The sequence below is a fragment of the Bombus huntii genome, chromosome 7, assembly GCF_024542735.1.
Source record: "Bombus huntii isolate Logan2020A chromosome 7, iyBomHunt1.1, whole genome shotgun sequence".
NCBI classification, from domain to species: domain Eukaryota; kingdom Metazoa; phylum Arthropoda; class Insecta; order Hymenoptera; family Apidae; genus Bombus; species Bombus huntii.
In genome coordinates, this window is record NC_066244.1 from 15,920,181 (window position 1) to 15,947,719 (window position 27,539).

A 27,539-nucleotide genomic window follows, 5' to 3' on the forward strand; every position below is an offset into this window, starting at 1 on the left:
ATCATTGGTAATATAAAATTTATTTTTCACTTAAAATATTCACTGGTGCTGACGCATACATTGCATTTTAATTATCTAACTGTAGATGATGGCGTTGACGCAGCAGTTGAGTTTTTATGCCGCTGCACAACTGAGAAAACAAAAAAGTGTTAGAATAAACATTATTATGGAAAGATTATTTATCTTTAATGGAAAACCGCATAATTCTAGAAATGATGCATTTTTAAGGAATAAATGCGTTCAACAGGTAAATATTGAATTCTTGTTCGCTTAACTTCTACTTCTTCATTTTTTTCTTTTCTTTTTTTTCTTGTAACCAGAACACTAATTAAACTGATAGAGTTAAGAATCAACAGTTTCTCTTCCACTGATAATACAGATTAGCAACTGATTAGTTAGATAGTTGATATGGAAAGCCGAAACCTCTGGGAGTGCAAAAGCTTGTTCCTAGATTACACATTAAGTACATAACGTTTAAATTATATAACATAATTACATAACATATACGATCTGAGGTTAAATGTATTTCTACTTTAATCGTACTTTTTTTTGCAGACTTCGTGAATAATGCAACGTTGGAAGTTTAAAAAGCAGTGGGTAAAAAAGCTCCTTACAGTGTTAAGATACAATGAAACAAATAATAAATAAAGCTTGGTCTTTGATGGTGTGCTACCTTCCTTTAAGTTCTCCATTTATTTATTTATTTATTTTTTTTTGTGTAAAAAGTAATATTATACATAAAACAGATATACAGTACACATTCAACAACGCACCCTTTACGTAAAATATTTTTACGAACGTTAAAAAACAATGTATTTTTCTCCCATACAAACTTAGGCTATTACAATATCTATGTTTCATCTGAAAATCAGGAGTCTACGAATTTTAAAGAATATTTTTTTCACCGTAATACAAAGACAGAACAGACAGAAACAAAAAGAATCTCATTATAGGAATGAGTATATCGAGGAATGGTGTATATCGAGATATTATGCATTCATGAAGATTATGCTCATTTCGGACACGTTCCGTGTGAGGAAATTAAACTCTAATTGTCTTTATCGTTATAAGTTACATAACTGATAGCGATAAATTTTTTGCCACCGTAATAGGATACAATTAAAATTTTCAGCGAACAATTTTTGATATCCTCTATTACTAATTAAATTCGTAATTTTCTTGTTAAATGTGAGTCCAGCATTAATTACAAAATATATAAATAATTAATCCTTCGTAGGCAAACTAGGCAAACTTATCGACGAATCAAGTAAAATTTCTCCTTTTGCTTCAAATTTTTATTTTCATTAAAGAAAATTTCCAATTTTATTGGATCTAACAAATGATTGTGTAATATAATAGGATTATTAAATATTAATAAGGATAATAAAATTCTTTCAAATTATTTGTAAGTTAAGAATGGTAAGAAAGTTAGGCTTAGACATTTTGCGATCCATTTCGCGTACAAATTATCTTACTTTAATTATTAATTATTACATTGATTCATAATATTGATATTTATTTTGCTGTTTGTCACTATTACATTTTATCTAATTATTAAAATCTTGACCTCGTTGAAACTTCTTTTACATAATAAAATGAGATAATCCTTTCATGCAAAAAACATTAAGTGAAATAACACGATTATAAATATTCTGTATAAAAAGAAGCAATCTATTTTTAAAGAAGCTTTGTCAAGAACAAGGACGGAACAAAGAGAAGCTTCATTAAGAAAAAAAGATAAAAATCTAGTGAGGATTCCTTGTCGAGAAGCAAATAAAGTTTCGATGATAATGACCAGTTCGCGTGCCTCTAATAGCGCGTGTATTTGAGGTTGCTGAAAACCAAGGGAAACAGAGTAAAGAATAGAACGTTGCGTTCTAATAAAACTACAAATGAGAAAATCGACGAAATTTTTAATCTGACCTTTATTACTCTCGGACGGCCTCTAAATATATTACGAGTTCTTAACTACATTTAGAGAAATTATTAACAATTTTTGTAGCGAAAAAGAATACTAAATAAAGGATATCTTCTCGATAAAATCTTCTAAATAAAAGAAATCAAGGTTGACGTTGTTATATTTTTTGCCATATTCCTTTGTCGTTAAAAAAATTCATTACATTACGAATAAAGAAAGCAACATCACGTTAATGTGCATAATTTTCTGAACAACAGTGATTTTATTATAGAAAAATTAGTCGACTGCAGTAGAGTTAATTTGTAAGAAAAATCGATTATAGAAAATTTTATAACAATATTAAAGTTGAGTTTAATTCCTTTCTCAAAAAACTTCCCAAAATGTAATTCAGTTAATTGAAAATAGAATTGCAACTATTAACGTTTCATTTTTCAAAGTGTATGGGTAGAGGATTATTTTTCCTCTTAAATATTTTATCCTTGCGATTTGTATTATAATTCTTGATGATTCTACATCAATTAGGAATTAAATACTAAAAGACTTAGCATTAGAGTCTAGCGATGTATATAGTTATGATGTGATGTAATTTTATCAATGACGTTACTTTAGTCGTATCTATTACACAAATTCAACAAGTTCAACAAATTCAATTATTCCAATTAATATTCTTTCATAATTAACATCTTATTCAAGATATTGACAGCAAAAAATAATGTTTACCCGACACTGTTTTAGTATTACCGCTGATGCAATCATTCGAATACACATATACATGTAAATGTGTATACTCAAGTGATCAAATGCGTCAGATAGCGTCGATTATAAGGAAAATATCAACATGTATATAATAAACACGTGCCATATTTATGTTCTGTCACACTTCACTCGATTATTAAGCATTTATGCTTATCTTTACACATTCTCATATCTTTACGCTTACCGTAATTGTATAAACATTCAGAGTTTATTTGTCAACCTGAATAACTCTCGCAAAATCTTATCGCTTGACCATATAAAAATCAATATAGAAAACAGTCTATAATAAAAAAAAAGCACCACATAGGAGAGGTTCTTCTGATGCACCACGAAGCTCGATGGTCCGCAGAGACCGCCGAGTAATGTAACATGATCCAACGTCAGATATCGCTGAGACAATGTATTTAGGAACCAATTCGAAAGTGAAACTTTTTTACTTCTGACTTTTTCTAAATTAAACTTTTACTGACGTATTTTTGAGGTCTTTCTGATTAAAATGAGATCAAACGCGATATAATTTGAATTATATTTACTTATTGATAAGTATTTTATTATCGTTCATTGCGTAAGCAAATATGCTGCGGATTATATCGCGTTTCGTGTGATTTTACTCAGAAAAATGTAAGAAACATATTGGCAAAGGTTTCATTGATTATAAATGAAAAATAACAAATTTTGATTTCTCAGTTAAAGCTACATCGGCATCATTGCAAAACTCGCGTGCCGATTTTTGTGCAATTATCGAATGTTTCATTTTGCATTTCGCTCGAAGAGGCTAACTCTTGCCCTACAACGATCATTATAGTTTACCAAGCGATTCAATTTCGCAAAATATAAATACAAAACGCAAACATACACGATCACAAGAACAAAGGATGTTTGTTTGTTCAGATCATCATAACATTCACATTCACATTGTTGTCGCCCGATTCGTTGTCAAACATCCTTTCAATCTCCAACAAAGTCTTATCCTTTGTTTCCGGTAGTTTCCAGATCAAGAAGCTACTCCCGGCCACCATCAAGGTAAAATAAATTATACAAAGCTCCTGCATTTCCAGCGGTATGATCGATTCTGGCGCTAGTATCGTGTCCACTACGGTGCAAATATACGAAAATCCAAACACGATACTGCTGCCGGAGCTCCTTAATTTACTGGGGAACAATTCTCCGCAGTATATCCATGGCAAATGTATCAGACCGATTCCAAAAAATACATAGTAGCACAAGCAACAAGTAATAATCAGCCAGGATACTTCAAGATTAAGGTACACGTAAAGAATCAATACAAATAGAGAAGAGATTGTGCCCATTGCAGAAATTATGGCCAACGTTCTCCTGTTGCACTTCCATACAAAAAAACAAGCAACGATATCCGTAACAAAGATCATCGACGTTATAATTATTTCAGCAACGAGGCTGCGAGACTGAACAGTCGTTGAGATAATATCAAGCATATGGTATTTCACTAATTTGTATCCGGAGAAGTAATACACGAAGAACAACATACACGACACGGACAGAGGCCATAGGAAGTCTTTTGAACACAGATCGTACTTCAATCTGGAAATGATCGTAGATCCGACGAATTTACTTTGCTCGACATTTCTTCTTACAGCTGTTTCCATGGCACGATATTCTCCTTCTGATTTCCATCCTCGAAGATGGACCCAATGATACAGCGCCTCTTTCTTTCGATCTCTGTTCATCAACCAGATTGGACTTTCTTGAGATATAACACAGGCCGACCAACATATCAATAAATATGCCTCACAGATGTAGTTGACGATTCTCCAGTGAAGAAAAGAGCCAAAAGTCACGGCCATTAGAACACCAGATGTCATCATCGTGTTTATCATACTTAAGAACAAGCTTCTTAACGAAGGATCTGTTATTTCACCGATGTAAACCGGTATTAGGGGACTAAAGAGACCAACACCTAAGCTGCAAATTGCTGTTCCAATCTTGATGTACAGAATATTCCTTGCAAACCCAATGACGATCCATCCGATTAAAGATATTTGAAAAATTACCATCATGGATTTCTTCCTGCCTAGCTTTTCCATGGCGATTATTGACAAGTAACAGCCTATGATAGCAAACATGGCGCCAGAAAACGGCGATTGATACCAATCATCGTTGCTGGTTATCCAGATCTCGTGGTTGTTCGTGTCTGTTGTGGATGTAGGAATAAGCTGTGTCAAAAGAATGGTGTGGAAACCATTTGTTAAACCGATCAGGAACGCTGCTAGTAGCGGGCTTAGCGTCGCTAAGAGCTGCCTAGTGCTAAATATCCATTGAGATTCGTCCGATTTTCTGATTGTTTCCATCTTTATTGATCGATGTGCTCTCATTTATTGGAATTAGGCGATGTTGACATACACTTTGAAATTCAGTTTTGATTGTCAATCAGAATAGCCGACATCTTAAGTAATCCGAATTTTGAACGAAAATGGATAAGTGTTTTTGTTTTTTGCAATATTTTAACAAACAGCTTTTGTGTTTTTAATGTTTTAAAGAATGGTTTCGGTATTTTTATTTGATCATGCAGCATATAAAATTCACGTTTTCACTTTCACTAGATTCTTTACTAAATTTTTTAAATGCCGGAGAATATAAATTAAAACTGTTGCACATGTACCGTGTGTAGAAGAGATATGACTGATGGAAAGAACGCGACAATTCTCTTTCAAAATTCTCTTTCTAGATTTATTCTATCCCTCCTACCACGTAGAGCAGTGTACATGACCAATCATACGTAGTTGAATATGGAAATAATCCGAGCGTTGACGAACAGTCATTTGCACCAGAATTATGCAATTCATTCTCTGCTTCTATGTTGTGATTCACTGCGTTATTTGTCGGCCACGAGCAAAGACAAGACTGTAGAAATGCGTACCAAAAGAAAATTTATATTTCATCGTGCGATTGAACTCTACCGCCGAAAAAAAAGGTAAAATTCACATACAGAATTACGAATTATTGAATCGAATTATAGGAAAGACAGTAAGAAGGATATTTACCACGATTGCTCAATGTCCCTAAATATTGCATAATGACATTGTCGTTTTGATTCCTTTCAATTTAAAGTAATTTACCAATTGTTCAGCTGGACAAATTGTAAAATACAAATTAAATAATAAAAAAAAAATTGAAGGACCAAGTTGTTGATTAAACTAGAGCTATTCAAGATAATGAATATGTATAGATAAAAGAATATAATTATTAATATAAAATTATTGGGTTGCCAGATAAAGTTATATGTACTTCCAAGACTTTTCAGAATTTTCAAAACTTTTCAAAACTTCAAACAATCAAAAGTAATAAAATATCATGGCTACGGGAAATTTCAAGTATCTACATAGAAATATTAAAAGACTTCAAATGCCAAATTCAGATTCAAACAGAAATTATTACAAAAGATATTACAATGATTCAAACGACACTATATTACTGATTCCTTTTTTTATAATGCACTATTACAAGCACGGAAATTAATGAGTTCGAAGTACTCGTCAAGCCTACAGTGGAATTAGATCGAGTCCAGAATATTGGACTCGATCGCAAGACCTTAGATACCTTCAGGCCTTTGGCGATTAGTCATGGTTATGTGATTCTTTAAACTTTAAAAACTATAAAGTCCAACGATTAAAGATAATTATTATTGGAACGTGGAAAAATGAAGTTCAATTATTCAATAAAGTATGTCGTTATTATCATAAATATAGACGTAATACAAAAATAAAAACGTACAATTTCACGCCCTCTTAATAAAATGATAAAAGGTACGTTAAAAAAGATTTCTCCGGCTGCACCGGTTAATTTCTTCTTCTAGCAACAAGCTAAAATTGTCAAGAAGAAAAAAGACAAAAAAAAAAGAAAAGACTGAAGTCAAACAGACAAATTTAATAAAACTCTGCGTAATTAAGTCCTTCGTTTAATCAATTAAACAGTAATTAAGATTCGAAAGGGCTAAGAAAAGGAAAGCCGACAGCTCTTCATCAATTTGAATCTTATACGCTGGACGTCGTTCTCGAGGTTCCGAGGCTGTTTAAAATTCCCTCGCCTGCAATCGTGGGGCCAATAAAAATCAAGAAATCAGCTTGGTAAACAGGAAGAAGCCCAACCCCGACTCCTCTCAATTCCATTACGGGGCATTCCAGGTCTTTGATGCACGGCAAATATGCCGTGCAACTGCGTGCTCCTTTTTTTCTCTCCTCTGCATCTCTCTCTATTCTGTGTTTTCTTCGTCTGCCACGAAGAAACGCGCCTTTTAATGCGGAAGACCCTCGAAAGTCTCGTTACCATGTGAGGCCCTCCTCGCCCCAGCGGCAAAGAGAGGGTCTTTTTAACAGTGTGTGCCTTTATAAGAGCGCACGAGTACGGAATATTACGAGGAGAGTGTCGTTCTCTCCGTTTCTCTCGCGTACGAGAGGAGCATTTCGTGGTGCTCGAAAAGAGCTGGCCGGATAAAGTAAGCACGACCGGGAAACTAGTTTCTTTCCCTCGTTCCACGGCGACGTTCCTGCGACACGCCACGCATTCGACTGATGCGGAATAATAAACTTTGTCGCCGGAGCTCGCGTCTCGCTCGACGACAACGTGCAGGCATCTCGCTTGTTCAAGAGAGAACGTCTCCTTTAATTACTCCCAGCTGCGTGATATTTTTCTTCTGTGCTTCTGTGAAGATCACCGCCTCGCGTCTTTGTCGTGGCTCGTACGCCCGCGGAAAGCTTCATCGCTTTCACGTATGGGTGTTATTAAATTTTTTGGATATGGGTATTTAAGTGATGTTTCAGGTGTTGACCGAGTCATTATTTTTACAAAGATCTTTATTACAGAGATAAAAACAAAGAAAGACGTGACACCGATATTTAAATATCTTTGAGATAAATGAAACGAATACATAAAATTTTATAGAACACCCGCAATATACGCAGGCTATAAAACGTATTTGTGTAGAAACGTATATAGCTATATGAAAATGAAACGTAGAATCTGACAAAAAAAAAAATGCTTCATTGGAAAACCAAGGTGCGGTCAAATAGTTTTTTTTACAAACACGGTATACATAACATATACATAATAATTTTCTACGTTGTTTCATGAGTCTGTATATTTATACTATTAAAAGTGATTTAAAAGCGACTGTGAATGAGCGAAACACTGCATAGTCAATGAAAATCCCACGATCCAGCATCCACTCTTAAACTCTTCGTAAATCTGAAGCCTGCAGCACTACCGGCAACATCACCTCTTTCGATCCTCTGAATTTTCCAAATGAAACAATACTTGGCGTAAACACAGCTTGCGAGCTTCGAGTAATTTAATCAACCACTGTGCTGGTATTCTCGAGGTGGAAGCGTCGATATGGCCTAAGTCTCGTTAGACCGCTAATAACGGTATCCCGTAACTCGCGAGCGTGATCTAAAGCGATACGCCGCTTTATTAGCTCTACTCGTTGCGAGATGAGTGCAATATGGAGAGAGATTTAATCGCGAGCGAGCGAGCGAGCGAGGGGCTTTCCGAGATTCTCGTAGAAATCGTAATGATTCGTTTAGACCAAGCGAACGAACACTCGCTGTTCCTTCGCTACAGTAAAATCTCGAAATGAAAGTAATAAAATTTCGCCGTTTAGCGATCGCTCGACGAATCAGAGGTCAAACGTACGAATTTATTAAATTTTATGAAAGCGAGGCGAGAACGAGCTTTCGCTGGCGGAAATCTCACGGCGGTAAGAGGAAGATTGATGCGGCCGAGACCGAGAAAAAACAACTCGCGTGGGATGCGTTTGCTCTCGGGCTTCCAGCTACCAAGATAAAGGAGACGATTTTGAAACACGATGGGGAAAGTTTCACGATGAGCAAATTACGAGCAAAGTAGCGAAGTGAATGCATATTGTAGAGGCCGATTTTGAAGCGAATTATTTTGAGGCAGTTTGACGTGTGAAGGTGTTGGTGAATGGCGAAACGTTTAGTTAGGTGGGATTTTCATGTTGAATAAGAGAAGAGGAATCAATTAAATGAAGTTGTAATAGAGCGTGTGTATGTGCGTGCTTGATGAGGAGAGAGGTATAATACAGTTTGATGAATTTGATGAAGTTCCCACATGGAAGAGGTGCAAGTGATATGAAGTTGATCGTGGAGAATTATTCGAGAAAATGGAAGTTAGTTTGAAAGTCATTTTTCCTTTAGTGAAACATCTAGTAGATTCTTAAAGAGTGAATTTCCAAAAAATTGAGAAATTCTACTGTTTGAATTAGAATTTACAAGCTTCTTTTAGATTGAGATTAATAGAACATTTAGAAGAAGAATTTTTTATCCATTATAACAACCACGTTTTATTCACAAGAAGATCTTGCAAGGACGATTCGTACTTGACTAAAGTAAAATATAAAATAATGTAGAATATAGCATAAGGATATAGATATAAAAATATCAACTATAATAGAGATAATAAAATCCAATGTAGTACACCGATCGTGTTGAGCAAAACAGATGATCAGAATTCCATCTTTTTATTTACTACGACGTAAAATCTTTTTCCTGAATAAATGGCAGTTTCGAAGACTAATTGTTCAATATAATCAGCCCGTACACCTAGCGTAACAAAAAGCTTTCCACTTTGGAAACCCGTGCTCCCCGAAGATTGTGACGGGTGCTTTTTGCCATAGTAAGGTTCTATCCTCGTGGAGACAGAGGAAGGTAGCATGAGAAAGCGTAGGTGGAAGACAGGAGCGTGTAAAATTGACGTATGGGACATGATGATCGATAGAGGTCTTCGGAATAAACTGCATGAAGCTTGCACGTACGAAGGGAGCGAGGATGCGTTGAGAAATATGCATTTCTGATAGAAATTTGCAAGCTTCCACAATGTTAAGGAAATTTCCGTCCAATTTATCTTCGATTAAGCAAAGAAGATATCATAAAACAATGTATCTTTATTCGAATTTTGGCATGATATTTAAATATAAAAGTAAGCTAGCTGTACTACTTCAACTAAATCTTTTCTGGTATTCAAATAGATTAAATGATTATTTGACTTGGAGTACTGGTATGATACATTAAAATTTCTGAAGTTTTGGGTTTGCAATTGCACCGCTTAACATCGCACCTTGTATATATACTGTTAAAAGAAAAGATATGATTTTATTTAATTAGCAAGTAAAAAAGCTGTACACATTATCGCAGCACACGGAGCACGGGTATGTAAACACAATTCATGCTAGTTACTAGCATCGTTAATTTATACTTGAGCTTACTAGATCGAAAACACGAATTATTTTTTACGACTCATTACATGCATATTACACAATACCGTGACATATGGATGAATAGTTAAATAACGACTCGAAGAAACGTGTGTGCACGTCGTGTGGATATAACGCGTACAAGTAACGTGATCACATAAATTAAATGAGCGCACAGCGTAATCTTCGACTTTCCAGACATAAAAACTGAAGTCTGAAAACATAGGAAAGGATAATAAAATTGAAGAAAAAACGAAATAAAGTCTTTCTTACACAATAATTAACCAATTAACATTAATGATTTGACAGGATAAAAGTTAGATCATAAAGTTCTTTTTCACAAGTTCGCAGTATGTGAACTCTTTGAATACATATGTATTTCATTATTTTTAGTAAACACTCGTAAGGTTAATACTAATAACTTGTAGTTTTTAAATTAACTAATAACATTAAATAATTGAATCGTACAAGAGGGGTTGAGAATACATTAGCTTTCCCCTGAATTCATAACACGAATTCCTTTCACAATAATATCGTGAAACTATTGCGAACACACGGCCCGTACGAGTCGATGGAAAAATGATCGTTCTACGAAAGACAGGGCGAAGTGTCGTGCACACCAGCAGCTTCCATAAAATCGGCTGCTGGCTATGAGAAAAACATTTTCTCACAGGCGTACGCGATGAAACGACGCTGCCAGACGCTCACCGCTACGAGAATACGAATATGCGTCTTTAATGACGTAATACCCGGGAAATACATCGGCCAAGGCGATAAATTCGCCGAGGAATAGATCTGATCTGTTCACGTGAACCACTTTCGAATGATCTATGCGACGAACGAGACGGTGATTTAAGATAGAAGGTTATGGAAGATGCGCTTTGGTTGAGGAATGTGAAGTTATTGAATATGAACGAAATGTACGTAGCTGAAACGTTGATCTTTCTTCATGAAAGATCAGGATAAAATGGAGAAGGCAAAAGACTATTTATATTGCGCGTAAGCAGCCACTGTGGAAAACAGCTAACAGACGGGGAAATACAAATAATATCAACATTACAAAAAGAAAACTATTCTGTTTTAAATATAGCTAATCCACGAGTTATTGCTAATTTACTTCGAAATTACATGGTGGAAGATCCAAAGTTTTAAGTGCTCGCGAAAAGTACTATCCTAAGAGCAGCATCGAACTCATCGATGGCTGCAAGACAGATTGCTGAAGCAGCTGGGATAAAAACGAATATCAGAAATGTCCGACGTGTCCTGAAACAGTGTAAGCATCTGCAGTGGAAGAAACTGGAAAGAAAACCTCCTCTAACAAAGGCACATAAAAACACAAGATTGCAGTTTGCTGAGGAGCATACTCATTGGAAAAAGAAATAGAGAAAAGTATCGTTTATCGAGGAAAAAAATTTAATTTGGACAGCCCTGATAGGCAGTACTGTTATTATCAGGATTTGCGAAAGGACACAAAAAGCTTGAGCTAATATAAAATTTATCGAAAATATATTTCTCATAATTTGATAAATATCAATATTATTTATCATAATATATTTATAGGCGTAAACTGCATATCAAAAATATCCGGAATTATTTAAGAACAAATTGAAACATATGCAACACGAATCTCTGGGGAACAATTTATATTTCAACGGGATAACGCGGCGGTCCATGCTGCAAAAGTAATGGAAACATATTTTAAGAGTAATATTACACTTTTGAAATGGCCAGCACGTTCCCCTCATATAAATATAATGGAAAATTGTTGAGGAATCTTGCTAAAGCTGTTTATGCTAAACACAGACAGTTCAATAGCAGAAATCAATTGAAAGAATACATTTTATTACATTGGAAACGAAAAACAAAAAAGAAAATTGAAAGCCTTCTTAAATCAATTCCAAAGCGAACCGTTTCAATTATACGAAATTCTGGCGGCTCTACGAATTATTAACTATCAATTCCTCTCGACGAATATCAACAAATTTTCATTATTTAAAATAGTGTGCTATTAATTTGACGCGTTGCTTTTTCATGATATTTCTGTTTTTATATGCAAAACAAATTTCATATTAACATCATCGTATCTACGTGGCAGAAATTAATGTACAAAACGTATGTATGTATCGAAAATTAAATTTGTATAATTTACAACGTAAATATTTGCAGGGTCTGCAACAATTATTTTATCGCGGACTACGATCAGAGAATAAATATCGTCGTACAATGTTAATATCAATTTTGAAAGGTTAATAGTAAAAACAGAATAGGCTATCGATCGAAAGAACAGGTATCCTTTCGCACGTGGAACACTTCGTTTTTCATTTCCCGATAGACACGCGAGCAGGCTGCTCGATAGAGCTTCATTAAAACTAGTAGCCGGTTGACCGTGTAATTTGTCAACCGTGGATATCCGATAATTGTTCCACCGCGTATCGCTCGTTCCGACGTACGTCCGGCGTCCTTTCCGCTCGAACGATGGACCTTTCCTCGCGATGTCGATACGCCGCGCCATCGATGTTTCCGATGGTAACAAAACAAAAAAAGGGGGGCAGAGGACTACGAATGGAATAAAAAAACAAAATAAATCAATTATTTGTTGCCAGAAACAATCGACCAATAGCGGGCTGTCGCCAACCGATACGACGCTACGGGGACGTAAACTGTTTTTAAATCCGACGACAGCGGCAGCCACGTTTAAATCGCTGTCCCGGATTTATGGCATGCTACGGGCAGATACAAAAACGCGCGTTACAAAAATTCTAGGTGTATAATAGCCGTGGAAACAAAGTGGATGAAACTGTTTCTCTACGATTTTTCTTTTTTAAATTAACCCTGTGAGATGGAATGTCGCCATTGTGATGACATTTAAAATTTTTCTTCAAAGTTGGATGTAGCAACAGCGCCGATATTTCAAGTTTGTCTTCCATTGGCAGTGACTTCTCTATGGCAGTGATGAATATTTATTAATAATGTTCCTACTAGTTAGTTGCTAGTGTCAGCAGAAAAATATGCCGACCACAGAGAGTCGACCGTTTTGATAGTATTTTTAGTTAGATATTTATAGTTTCAGTAAATTTAATAGGATTTTATAATTTGGAGTAGTAAAATTATATTGAAAGGTTAATAAAAGAGCGAAGTTTGTATGCTTACTATCAGTAGAAAACCATAACATGAAACACACTTCACATCTGATCCGGTATGGTCTAGTGGCTAGGATACCTGGCTTTCACCCAGGAGGCTCGGGTTCGATTCCCGGTACCGGAAATTTCTTTTGATTTTTTTTCTTTTCTTTTCATATATGAAAACTTTATAATTGATATTACTCCTCATTTTACACTTATTTTTTACTCAAATAAAATTATTTGATAAAAAATATAATGAAAATTCCAGAATTCCATTTCGTTCTCTCGTTCTATTTCCCTTTTTCTTTAAAATATCTAATTATTACAAACTCAAAATTAATATTGTTCAGGCAACATATTATACTTACTTTTAATTAAATTTATTTTTAATTAAAGCTGTATCAAAATGAGTTTCAGGTAGACCAAGTAATAGTGGAACTTCAGACACCTAAATTCATCGAGTAAATAAGCGGGACGTTAAGTCTGGCTAGACGAAAAAACTTTTCCCTATTACGAAAACGATGTCTTCCTCTTTACAGGATTGCAAGAAAATACTTCTATTTCAGTTCTCTCGAAACAAGCCATGTCGATCGGGGAAAAGTTACTCAATTAGACACACGAACGTCGTTCCCGAAGTTTCTTTGCACTCGACTAAAACTCAAATTCCTTTCTTACTTCGCACCTCCTTGTGAACGAGCACGTATTCACCGCCAAGTTTTCGTATAACGTTACCACCGGGAAACTTCTCGTCTCTGCGCACGAAATAAATCGAAAAATAAAAGGATAAAAATAGTATCGATGTTCGGGAGTGAAATTATAACGAGTAATTTTTCTTTTCTATTAAATGAAAATGAAAAAAAAAAAATAAAAAATTTTGGCCCATGGGGGGATCGAACCCGCGACCTTCGCGTTATTAGCACGACGCTCTAACCAACTGAGCTAATGGGCCTTCACGTCTGGTACTACTTTAAAATGAAAATTCAACGCAGATATCTATATTTATAGTTTTTACTTATTATTGATTTAATATGAATAATTAAAGATTTATAATAAACATATTTTATTTCTTTAATATATAGAACATAGACATCCAATAGTGTATCAAAAATTCAAGTATAGTAAATCATAGAATACAATATCTCTCGAAATATAATTCCTATCTTCAATTTTCTCTAATTAATCAATATTCAAAGAATTGTGATAAATAATAGAAGTATACAACATATATAGATATTTTTTTTATTATTTAATTTGTACTCTACAATTTGTCCAGCTGGACATTCGGTAAATTTGTCTAGCTTTATTGCTAAATAACATGTGGATGGCTACTTTCAGCGGGATACCATTATACAACATATATCGCATTAATTTCACTTATAAATTTTTCAACGAAAAATTGCGTCGAAACAGAAAAATATGAAATAACAAGAAAATGAGAACGGTAGTGTAAAAAAATCTACAGTTTGTAAAAATCCACGTTTCCTTATATACAGTCAAAAGTACGCTTTGTAATGCTATTTCAAGACGGTCATTTAATGTCTGACTACAATACGATATGGCCTGCTCGCCGTCACAGAAAAGAATAAGTCTGCTACGAAAATGCAAGTGTCTCGTGGCAGGTCCTCCGACCTTCTTTGCCTCTTATCCTATGCTTTTGTATATAGTACAGAGAATACTTCAGCATGACGCAGCCTTTCCAGACGTCTTCGAAAACATGCGGTCTGATACGGACAGAGTCACTTATGACTCTCGAAAGTATTGTACTTTATTCTTACAGTGATACGCGTAAAAATATTTAACAAGCTTAATAACTCTAAAGAAATAAACTAACAAACAACGTTTAAACGAATATAAGAATGCTACATGAAGCTCCATAACCTTCAACATCATAAAAATTACCTCGAACGCTCAAGCTTCTCAAGTGCAATAACGGCCAAGCCTCGTCCGAAAACACAACGGAGAGGTGTAAAAAACTTTGGAAACGCTCTTAAATCTCCAAGTATCCTTATAAAGCATGACAAACATCTGAAACGATCCGAACGCAAGGTAGCTTCCACGCGCGCACGCCGGAAACGCGAGAAAATGGCTTTGGAACTCTCAGAGAGAAGCGCTTCGAGCGTGGCATTATACCTACATCACGCGACGTCTGATAAGAAACTTTAATAAAAATGTCCTAGACTTCACCTCGAATAATTGCCCTGTTTTCTTGCTATCGCGACGACTTCCTTTTTATTTCGTACTTTTAACGAACTCGAACGTTGGAAACTCCCCTTTATCGCGCCTTACCCCACGGCCAACTGTCGTTTCACCGCTACCCCCCGTGGAAAATATCGTCGACGAGTGAGTCCACGGGTCTGCCATAAACTATTAAGCTGTTGCAGGTGCCTTGCACGACCTTATACGACGTCAGCGAACTTTTCTTTCCGGCGTGGTTGGAGACCGGCAGGCAATCTGCTGGCCAATCCCTTGAAGAACTCTTACGTGAGACCACCGCCAGGCGATACGTATGGGGTTTAAAGGTCGCTGTCGTTCAACGAGGAGGAAACGCGCGTTCAAGAACGGAAGAAGATCGTTCGGCCAATTACTAACTGCGTTTTATCGAACAGGAAGGTCTCGGGTCTAATCATTTCTTTTTTGTCTCTCGACGACTATGTGGTACGTAATTAATCGAGGATGAAAGGTAGTTTACGCGAGAGGTGTAGACGACGTTTGTGGAGAACCTTGGAGAGCTTAGTTTTCTTTTTTTTTTTTTTTCGTGTAATATCGGAGTTTATAGGTCGTTTTATCAGATATATTTCAAATATTACTCTAAGTAGTTATCTATGACTTTTAAGTAACTTTAGAAAATTAAAAATACGCATATGTGCACTCTTCTACGGTAATAGATTTCTTGTAACTTACTTACGATAGCAGGAGCTACGAGAAATGAAACCATAATTGCATTTCGCTCACCTGGAACAAAGAAACAAATATATTAATCATAATAACGATTGTCGATCGATATTTAATATACAAAGGCAATACTTTTATAATTCTACGATACCGAAACTTCTATAATAACCATAGTGTTTATCGCATATATCTATTGAAATAATAGCATCTATATTGGGTCCCTCGGAAAACTCTGAGAAAAACCAATATCGAAGATTGAATTCAACATCGATCCACCGAACATGAAACTGTCTGCCTGATTCACTTCTATAATAAACATCATCACACATGCATTCCACGAAACGTAAGCTTCTAGACGTATTCCTGATCCCGTCGATTCTGTTTGTTGTACATCCCCAGTGGCTGTTCGTTCAAGGTTCTTTGGCCATTGTCACAGGAAACGAACAACAGACTTGGCGAACTCGCAACCAGGAATGGGATAATTAACGACCGTTCCTCTCTTTCTTTCACGGGCCATTCCGATTCGCATATGGCCTGGCCAAACGGGGAACGGTCAAGAGAAGAGCCATGGGAGCAACGTCGTGCAACCTCCGCTACGGTATACCTCTACTACAGTAGAGAGCCGCGGAACAATCAACGAAGGAAGTTTCTACTTGGGTGGCAACACTTCACCTTTTCCCTGGCCGCGCCCCTCTCGTCCACTTAACTCTAGACGCGTGCACGACCGAGAATTATCACCGCGACCGTGAGACAAATTTTTCGCTCGCGAACACAACTTTCGCTAATGGTTCTTATCCCCGTTTCTTTTTTGTCAAAGAAGCGATTCTTTCCGAATACGTCAAATAATTAAAGAATGTTTCTGATAGCTGTTCCGACAGCGCTTCGTGGAATGCATGGATCGTTGGAAATGGGAGAGTGTCCGACCTGTAAAAATGTATTATACAGGATAAGGCAAATGGACTGTCTTGCACAATAATTTGCTAGCTGATAATATTGGTGAATGGATAATAAGAGAAAAATGTAAAACTGGAAGTCCAACCTAAGCCGATAGGCGAGGATAGTATAGTATTATAGGGTATAAGTATAATAAATAATAGATAAAAATAAATATTAGCGAATTGACAAATTGCAGGTTGCAAAGAGATGGGGAAACTAGAGAGGGTTTTTTCACATTTTTTATTACGTATAACGCAACAGAATTTATTAATGCTATTAATTTTTAATTACCATATGGAGTTTTAATATACCAAAAGTTCGTTCAGAATATTATAGTATACGTAACATATAAAATGTAAGCTGCTTTCTCAAATTAATTTATTCTTTCCCATTAACAACTTAATTTTTAAATCCACGTATCTATGTCTACTGTATTACAGAATCTGCAAGCTAATGAACATTTAATATAAACACTTAAAAATCATAAAATATATGTGTGTTAACCGAAATACCAAATATTTCATTCAATCCATTAAGGATCGATATTTGCAACAAGAAAATGCCCCTTAAAAAGTTACTGTCCAGCACATGTGTGCAGTTCCCTAATTCAATAAAAAAAAAAGCTAACGTTTAATTCCCACGTACCGATACATAAAATTTTATATCTATCCCAAACAACTGAAGAACATCGCGTATCCATCCAAATTACATCTTTGATGCGTCTCATACCTCTTCTCTTGTCGATCGATTCCACAACTGACTATCGAAAAACAAACCTAAAGAAATCCTAAATCCTACCAACTACCAATCGCGAGTATCATAAACGCCGGAAGAAAGCATGCAAGGAGCCTATCAATCTCAATACAAACATCCTGTTAATCCTGTTCGGTAACCAAAAAGTGGTAATCAAAAATTGCGCTACCACGAGGAGGAAATTACCTGGGACATTCTCTGACCCTTGTTTCGCGCGACGATCAGCCAGGCTCGTTAACAACTCTCACCATCCGCGGTCCCGTTCGTTTTGCTCCGTTTCTTTGGATAATTGATCGGGAACGCGATCGTAAAACATCGCAATTATTCCCTTAATAAGAAGGCAATAACACTGGTTCGCCGTAATAGGAGTGGCGAAACGACCACGATAAGGGAGTAAAAGGGGCGGAAGAAGCTGCAAGAAATAATGGCGACGCGGCGCGAAGGTCTTGTGCTCGAATGGACAGATTCCATCGTCGTGGACAAAGTTGCCACTGTCATTAAGCTGGACGCGCGTCACTCAACCGAGTCTTCATTCACTCTGCTATATACAGGGTGATCCTGTATATTAGTTAACATGTAGGCAACGTCAGCGATGCAAGGCGATAATATCGCGTCGTTATATGAAGAGTAAAGGGAGAAAAGCAACGAAACGCCACAAGATAGCTTTATCGAGAAAATTAAATTTCAATACTTTGATTCATTAAAAAAGGAACAACACTTAAAGAATTTAACTTTATATTATTCACAAATTATATCTTAATTATACACCTTAAAATAAAACGATTGATAGAATGTTAATTATCTTCATCCGTGTTCTGTTGCAGTGCAGAGTAGATTTCCTGTTTTTTACAGAGACATTTTGAACATTAGAATCACTGTGATTTGGTAGTTTTGCTATTGCAATTCTCAGAGACAAAATATATTACAAAATCAAAAGAAAATGAATAGTCCTCGTTTCTCCTCCTATCTTCTATATAAAGATTACCAGAGAAAAATATGATACATTTGTGTATTTGATTTTAACATGAGTTTGACCAACTCTTACATTTATTGCTCATTACACATTGTCCACAATCTTGAGACGTGTTTTTGTTTCTTCATTACGCATAATACGACGAACATGTGTTTCGTTTTTGGGGCGTTTAAAATTTCACAAAAGATACAAGGAATCATCGATCACAATAAATTTGTACGAAATTGACAACGGTGATCTGTGTTTAACTAGCGAAAGCGTCACCCTGTACAACAGGTGTAACGAACCAAGTTTTGTTCTTCGTCGAAATCAATTCACCCTTCCCGCAAGATTGATCACAAAATGTATCTTCGCTCGAAGATTACAGGCTCCGCCTATAAGGTAAATATTAACAGGGAAGGGAAAAGAGATTTTTCGGGCGTTGTCGTTCGTGGATTGTTATAACAGGGAATATTTACGCGGCACGTCACGTTTTATTTCGTTTTTGCGCGATAGGGTATTACGCGCCACCAATTTTTCAACGATCCGCGCACCGGTTAATTACTTGCTTGCGATCGCAAGTAATCGGTATCGAAGCGATAAAATTGTCAGTTTAGGGAAGAAATAACATGATAGGATGATAGAGGAGATGGGCGTGTTTTCGACGTTTTTAACCATTCCATTATGATAATATTGGTCGAATAGGTGTGTTAGTTGGAAGAAGATTTAATTAAGTTTTAAAATTCTTATCAATAAGTTTTAATTACAACTAATTACTACGAAGGAGAAACTTAACGTGATTTTGGTCGCGACACGCAATGCGGCATTCGAATGAAAATTTGAGATAAAGATGAAAAAATGCATATAACGTGCAGTTTTCCTGAAACTTGATATTAGGTGATCCGACGTGAATAAAAGTCTGTTTATGAAATCTTTGTTAGTAGTTTCCTTACTCTGCCATTACGAATGGATTTCATTAAAAAAGTAAAGGACATCGAATACAGCAGTTTGTAGGAGGAAAGAACTATATAGCAATGTAATACAATATCTTCTTGACACAGAACAATCAAAATTACAAGATAGCCTGAACCGCTTTTTTTAAATTGCCCTTTAAAGAAAGAAAGAGATATTTTAATTGGAAATTAAAATTATACGTACCTTCGCCCAAATTCTAGCGTCTAGCGTAGCAGCAGACATACTAGTAGAATCGTATAAGGAATGAGCGAGTTAATTTTCAAGTGATTAGGTTCTGATCTACAAACGATTTTTACAATCTCCTCTATCGATCTTTTGGGCTAATTATAGTTTACATTTCTATTGCTTATGTACAATCTGATGATACATAACATCGACTAATAAGATCAAGATCGAACAACGATCACAATGCACAGTGTGCATTGCATTAATTTCACGTATCATAGTTTTTTCTATTTACGGGCATCGAGTTTTAAATACGGATTCTTATCTTTAAATATGGTTCGTTCGTTCGTTGATAAGCCAACTGGGTCACTATGATAACCTTTCAACAAAACGGCCACTAACTATTAAGTGACCACGTTCCATGAAGCGGAACAACTCCAACTTTGTTCGCAATACTATTTCTGAAACTAACTATTAAGCCAGTGGAATGGTATGTGGAACAGGACGATACGGATTGTTTGTTAAATTGCATTCTTTGAAATGGTTACGATAAGACTTCTAATTTGTAAGATTAGTGCTTACAATTGCATTGGTTAAAGTTTGTCGCGAGTAATGAAAACGTTACAGTAATAAGTGTTTCGTTATTTGCAAGTCAAATATACCTATTTTGACTTATAACGTTTATCACGAATCGATTGCTCATATTTTATATTTGATAACAGACGTGGAATTTTATTCGAAAGTTTGCCTAAGAAGAGTTTTTATTTTTGCTGCATCGTTCCAAAAGATGAAACAAACGAATAATCTAATATTATACTTGTACTAGAGACGTTGATAAATCTATCGGAATCTTTCTCGAATTCTTGGAAATGTAGAACGGTATGAAGATTAGGCTGAGATATATAAACGTAACTCTGTAAGTTTATTCATATAACGTGAGAAAATACGTTTGTCTAAGAATATCACGCACATATGATTCAGTAAATTGTTACACGTGCAAAATCACGCAGAGATCCTCAATCGCGGAAAACGCTATCGCATAATCCAACCGAAAACAAACTAAACCTCTTACCCTCACGATCCTACGCGATCAACGATCGGCGGTCTGTTCCGGGTCCGCGTCGAGCCTCTCGAAAAAGCCAATTCTGTCCGGCCAGTTAGCCGACAATACCGCAAATTGCGACCGCGTTGTTCGTCCAACGTGGCCAACAAGACTCTCTCCGTAAACGAGATTTATTGAGCGAAATGATCGCCGGAGGCGGCCGAAATTAAGGCGGATTCACGAGGTGTCCCTCGGTCTCGCGGCTCCACTCCAAAGGGGCGTATACATACGCGGCCCTCGATCGTTGCGTGCAACGAGGGTGTAATTCAAAAAAGGCCGCGCGCCACTAAATCTAGCCCCGATTAAGGCTTATTACGGGTAAACACGATCAAGACCCCGAAGTCGGTTTCACTGGGGTGGAAAGGAAGGAAGAGCGAGAGAGGCGGGGGGGGGGGGGGGAACTTAAAGGAGAAATGATGTCTCGCTGCGACTTCGAAACTCCAGGAGGGATCCTTATGGGTGCAATTACATCCAGCTAATTACGTTCTTCCTCTTGAAAACCGTGGCTTTCTCATTCACATTGATACAAGGGTTTTACCGATACCACGCATCGATCCGAGACAACGAGACGCTCGTTATTATCTACGAGGCACATAATAGTCTCTTTCTCTCGCGTAAGCAGATACATAATATCGATGATTATAGTAATTTACTGAGTTATACTACACGTGGATATTACGAGAGAATTAACGAAGGTTTCGTGAGGAGCTGTCGTTTCATGGTGACTTCTCGCGATTTCGTTTGGAATTTTATACTACGAAGTATAAAACTGGGCGGATGATTGTGTTTTATGCGTATTTTGTTTGGTGGATGACGCGATGTGATGAAGAACGTGGTTTGCAACGAGGCAATGCCGAGGAACATTGATCTTAATTTTGTTATTGAGGAAGTTTTACAGAGATTATTATATGCATAGTTTGTTATTACGCTGTGTGTTTCGTCCATTTGTCTTCAGCTGATTAAACGACGTCGGTCAGTCGGGTGAAATTCAAGGTGAATATAACGGAAGAACTTTTGATGATTCTGAAGAATCTTTTTTTTTCAGAAGTTTTACTTTTTTTTCTTCTGTTATCAAAAATTTACTATTTTATGAATATTTACATATTTGTATTATGCATAAGATATAATTACATCATCATTGTTAAAAATAAAAATATTTCTCTCTCTCCCCGTCGGGGAATCGAACCCCGGTCTCCCGCGTGACAGGCGGGGATACTGACCACTGTACTAACGAGGATTTCAATGACAAACTCGCCTACTTTACCGGTTATCAATTTATCTATACACATATGTAATTATCCGATTGTGTACTAATTCTATATTGGTGAGTATCCGATGTTGTAACATTTTTATTTCACGACACGCTATTTAGAGCTATTTGAGTTCGTAATTCCAATATTTTTCACCATTTTTGTAATAAACAATTCATTCGCTTTACAATCGTATCAAAATGGATGATTTTCATTTGTTATATCTATTTACTATTTTATTGTATATTAAAAACTCTTCTTAAATTCAATCGCTCTAACAACTAAACATTTCTATTATAATATAAACAATTTCAGAAACAGTTCCTCTAATATTAATAATGCAAATACATTAAAAATATGCAACAAATATTAGTAACAAGTTACGTCATTGCTACCATTGTCAGGAAGATTTTACTCAATTTTTTTCCTCGCATCGACCTATGGTTCTCAAAAGGAGAACGTAAGGGAAGGTAAAAGGAAGGACTGCCATACAAGCGAAAACGTCTAATGAAATTGCCGAGTGAGAAGATGCAGAAACCAGATGTTCAAAGCCTGTCACGCGATGACCAAACCGTCTACCTGATCCATCACTGGACAGATCGACTGCATCTGCAAACTTGTATAAGTATAAACAAAACTATCTAGATACAGATAAACCACTTAGATATAATAGAACCAGAGATTTTTATACGTACTTAAAATACTACTAAATGTTCGTATATGAAATACATCTATATATTTTTAAATTAATCAAACTCGAAGATGGTATCCCGCTGGAAGTAGCCATCCACATGTTATTTAGCAATTAAGTTAGACAAATTTACCAAATGTCCAGCTAGATAAGTTGTAAAATACAAATTAAATAATAAAAAGAAAATATTTTTAAACGATCATCCGCGTCGACGGCTCTACGAAAGAATACGTTATTTCTGCGTTAAGGTTGCAGAATAGTCAATCTGCTTGACTTACGACGCATTACTGACTAATTTATGGCACCCTCAGGTATCTTTCTCTTCCCGAGTCCCATTGTATAGTCCCATAACAAAATTGAATGACCGTTCCAAAAGCTCGAAGCTTTGCGTTTATTATATTTTTCTCATTTCTGTATTTTCTTCAAAGAAACACAATTATTACGTTATTTTTTTATTTTTATTCTATTATTCTTTTTTTTTTATTCTTATTTAACAGATTCCTGTAACACGTATCTATCAATAGCATGCGAATAGACATGTTTCTAATTGTAACCTACAATTAACTACACATTTTTGAACTGCTATTTCTAGTATCGTAGAGATTTCACTGTAAAACGGTGGATTGTGCTCTATTATGGAAGAAGCTTAATTTCCACGAATCGAAACGCATCGATCGTTTCTGTGAGACAGACGAGCCAATGCGTGATATAAAACGGCACTCTGATCGAGGTCGACAAAAGTCGCGTCGTCATTCATTTAGCATTCACGATACGTGCGTTCCATCGGCGTCGTGCACAGTTTAGTTAATTGCGCGGGAATTTATCATGCGGAGGGGTAGAATCGTCGAATGGAAGGGAGACAGCTGGCGAGGGATTACTACATGTACGATTACGCCTGTTTGATATGCCGCGACACTCAAAACTCGTACATCACACTTAATCGCTGAATATGGAACAGTCAACCCCGATAGCCGCATCCAGCATGCATATTTAGACTGCAATTATAGCCCTCAGCTATTGTCGGCACGCACGCCGCTGCAAATTCTTCATTGAGCCCTACCATTGTTCCTTTGTTTCCCTTTTTTACTTTTTTCTTCTTTCCTCTTTGATTATCAACGTCTTGTAGTGCACTTAGAACCACCATGTACTCTTTAATTCAGCTCTGCAATGTAATTTATAAGTACGTGTATGAAAGAGTTTCTTTTAGCACGATTCCGTTTGTTGAGAGAGAGAGAGAGAAAGAGAGAGAGAGAGAGAGAGAAAGCAGCGAAATAACGCGTAGAAACTGTATAAATTTATTCATCCAAGTAAAATAAAAGTTCGAGGCTTTGATCATTTAATTTGTTTAGACGTTTGAACGTCGAAAGCAGTCACGTCGTCAATTCATCGTTTCATAATCTCACTGCATATTAAGGAATTGATCAGTTGGAATCAATGCGGTTGATAATGACTGATACGATACGAAATGAACAAGGATTCAATTACGTTATTAATAGCACTACGTTTGTTATTCGCTATAAATTACGTGACAGTGATTTATATTGTTAAAGTATAAAGTATATTTAAGTGCAAAATATATACATTAGTAACTACACGGTACAAACAATACAGAAACAAACATGGTACATAATATTCGAAGAATTAGAGACAATAAGAAAATAAATGATAGCTGTTCGGACCGTGATTGATTGATAATGCAGACGATTTGCATTAAAATAGGACATTAAACCGGTGATTAATACGAGTTAAAGTAGTTACGAACGACTGGCAATCAATTTTACGCTTTGTCACATTATTTAGACTGATACGAAGCGGAAGAATAATATTATATTCCTAACCCTATTTCAATGTTGCGATAACAAGGATAATTCCAATGATATAACATTAAATTCATAATCATCTTTGAAGTTTATCTGATCCAGTCATAATCTTTCTTTAAACAGAATATTTTTTTAACGTAAACGAGCGTATACTTAACGAGGAAGTTTGACAAAAGTTAATGTCCTTTCGTGCTATTAAATTATGTTTAATTATTACGTGCAATGCTTTACTGTTATTCCCGGGGCACCGAAATTGCTACAATATTCAAGCGGTAATTACCCTCGTTGCTGGAATCAGCCTTTCAGATTGATGCGTTTCGCTCGTTACAGGTCATAAAATTGCAGTAACAGATTCAACGTCATATCGCGTAAATCGTTCGGTCAAACTGCTTTTGTTCGAGCTGCAGATCACATTTCTGTAATGACCCTTTTATTAGTACATTCGTTTAATCGACAAATTAATAAAAGCTGAAATTAAAGGAAGCACGCAATCGCTGAAATACGTATAATTTAGGTACGTAATGTTGTTTAACATATCTCCGAGGAATATTGAAATCTATTAAATATTTATTTTTATCAAATCTCGAATTCAAAGTATGAAAAATGTAATATTAATAATATTTGTCATGTATTAACTCACATTTTCCCTACTTACATACTTCTTATTGAAAAAAAAAAATTCTAAGAAATAGAAAAATAATGGCTGGAATAGCTGAATTATAATCCAGATCCAGTACAATTTCACGTATCTTTGAGAGGTTTTGAAATTCGTATCTTTCTATATAATCTTTCATCAAATTTTTTTCTTTAATTCTCTACGTTTCTTTCACTATCGTATTACAGCATTATGCTTGTCGTGTACTAACCTAACTTTCATTTCCGCAAATTTTTGTATATTTTAAGAAAATACTACTGAAAGTTCCAGGTTTTGATGCATTTGCCTCTGAAAAGGTCAAACCTTCGTATTCTTATGCTATTATATTCTTATACTATAATATTATAAAATTATACGTAATATCAACCTAATCAAGAGATTCAAGTTTCTATTAATGAATTTCAAAATTCCACAGCTTTAATACGTATCACGTAACTGAGAAGGTTGATAGCGTCACCAGAGAAAGATAGATTTAAAAGATTTCACAAACATTTATACAACAAATTAACGAAACCACGAGAGCGATACTTCATCGTTGTAACACATTTTTCTAAAATTTAGAATTTTTCAAGAGATCCAAGATGTAAAAGTAGCTATATTGACTATCGAAAATTTGCAAGCAAGAGAAACTTTTCCAATTATCCGTCCACAACAACCCCTGGAGAATCCTCGAAACACTTCCTTCGTTAAACTTCGTTTCAATTAAACGGAGATCTTATCTCTGGGGGATCGAGCATTCACCCCCCCCCCCCCCCCGATCGCATCGAACGGCGACTCGCAAATCTATCATCGGGACAGAGGCAATAAACGAAAAGAAACAAAGTCTCGGTATGTGAAACGGGTTCCTGAAGCGAGTGAAAAAACGAAACGAAAAAGATCAGGGGAAAAAAAGGAAGACAGGAGAGGAGCGAAGAAAAAAAAGTGGGGATGCAACCGGCAGAAGCCGAAGCGACGAAGAGGGGGAACGGTCAGTGGAAGAAAGAAAGAACGTCTCGTCCTCGTGTCACCGCACTCAATAACACGCGGGTAATCACGATTTAATGGCTCAATAACGTCTGCCACAGCGCCCCGCCACGGACCCACGAAACAATTTATCGGCCCCGCCAGTCAATAAATTCAGCTTTTGAGTTGTATACGGGGGCTGCGCGGGCCCGCGCGCGCGGCACGCTTAAATCTCAAAGCGGACGCATCGAATTCGGGACGACGAATCCGAAAATGACGCGTATAAATTACGCCGGAGATAAATATCCGTTTGGACGGCCATTCCGCCAACGGAGGACCGTGACCCATCCTTCTTCCTCGGTTTCGCCGCTGCGAATTTATACGACGCGCCGTTTCTCCGCCGTTCGAAGGAACCGTTGCGTTCCACTGGCCGTCGAGGGCGAAAACGACGACTTTCTGTTTCGAGGGCATTGCATTAACCTGCTAATTGGTGTAAAAGAATTCTCTTCTCGGTTTTGTCTGATGTTTTACATTTGTTGATTTTGCTTATCTGGAAGTATTTTGGTCCTTTATGTTTCATATGGTTTTACATGTGAATAGGTATTGTCAAAATGTAGATACCTTTTGAATATTCGGATGTAGTATTCAATGTAGTTTTAGCGTCTTTTGTATATTTCAAGCTATTTTTAATAATATCATAAAGAAGGAAGATACGAATGCGAAGATGTGAACAGAACCAAGGCAAAATTGAAGTTGAAATTAATTCATCTTTGTTACTATTTATATTTGTAACTAATAATACAAGAGAGCTCTTAATTTAATCATTTTTAGCAAACAAGAAGCAACTTTACTAACAAATTCCCAGGGACTACTTAACGTCTTGCATAGAAGAAAAAGCAAAATAGCTTCCGCATAGTTTTGTCAATGAAGTTTCTATTCTATCTTCTTCGCTTGGTTCGCAGATGTCTATTTTTTGTCTACTATGAGCAGAGCTTCCTCTTTCTATACAGCCATTTGTTTCTCTGCAGAAAAACTGGAAAACGAGTCCCGGGTAAACGTAGGTTAAGGCTTCCACCACTACAACAAGGAACGTATATAACACATTGAAAAGATTCTTCTTTTTCATCTATACTTCTTTCATCGTATCGTCGACATTTTTACATGGAAATTATCTTCGAAATTTTTTTCTGTTCAATTTTATTGTTACATTTTTTACACCATCGACAAAAAGAGCTGAAATACAAGATTAAACGGATATGTTTTCATCCAGCTTCGAAAAGGGAGACATAATTTATCGCGCGCTTCACCAAGTGTTATGTAGATAGTGTCAGAGCGCTACATCATTCAAACGTATTTCAAATATG

The 27,539-nt window shown here is 36.2% G+C and overlaps 2 protein-coding genes and 3 non-coding genes across 5 annotated transcripts in view; 1 reads left to right on the forward strand and 4 right to left on the reverse strand.

Moving 5' to 3' along the window:
• The window catches only part of LOC126867884 (mannosyl-oligosaccharide 1,2-alpha-mannosidase IA), a 691,228-nt gene that overhangs the window by 418,733 nt on the left and 244,956 nt on the right, over positions 1 to 27,539 (reverse strand). The window lies entirely within an intron of this gene.
• Positions 691 to 5,366, reverse strand: LOC126867894 (facilitated trehalose transporter Tret1-like). The gene has a single exon (XM_050622971.1). The coding sequence runs from the start codon at positions 5,023 to 5,025 to the stop codon at positions 3,562 to 3,564; it is 1,464 nt and encodes a 487-aa protein (XP_050478928.1). The 5' UTR covers positions 5,026 to 5,366; the 3' UTR covers positions 691 to 3,561.
• Trnae-uuc (transfer RNA glutamic acid (anticodon UUC)) lies at positions 13,113 to 13,184 on the forward strand. Its single transcript has one exon. It is a non-coding gene; the product is annotated as a tRNA-Glu (tRNA).
• Trnai-aau (transfer RNA isoleucine (anticodon AAU)) lies at positions 13,918 to 13,991 on the reverse strand. The gene has a single exon. It is a non-coding gene; the product is annotated as a tRNA-Ile (tRNA).
• On the reverse strand, positions 21,983 to 22,054 carry Trnad-guc (transfer RNA aspartic acid (anticodon GUC)). The gene has a single exon. It is a non-coding gene; the product is annotated as a tRNA-Asp (tRNA).

Coding starts and splice junctions, on each gene's coding strand:
- LOC126867894 (XM_050622971.1), bottom strand. CDS start 5,025: ATGAGAGCACATCGATCAATAAAGATGGAAACAATCAGAAAATCGGAC.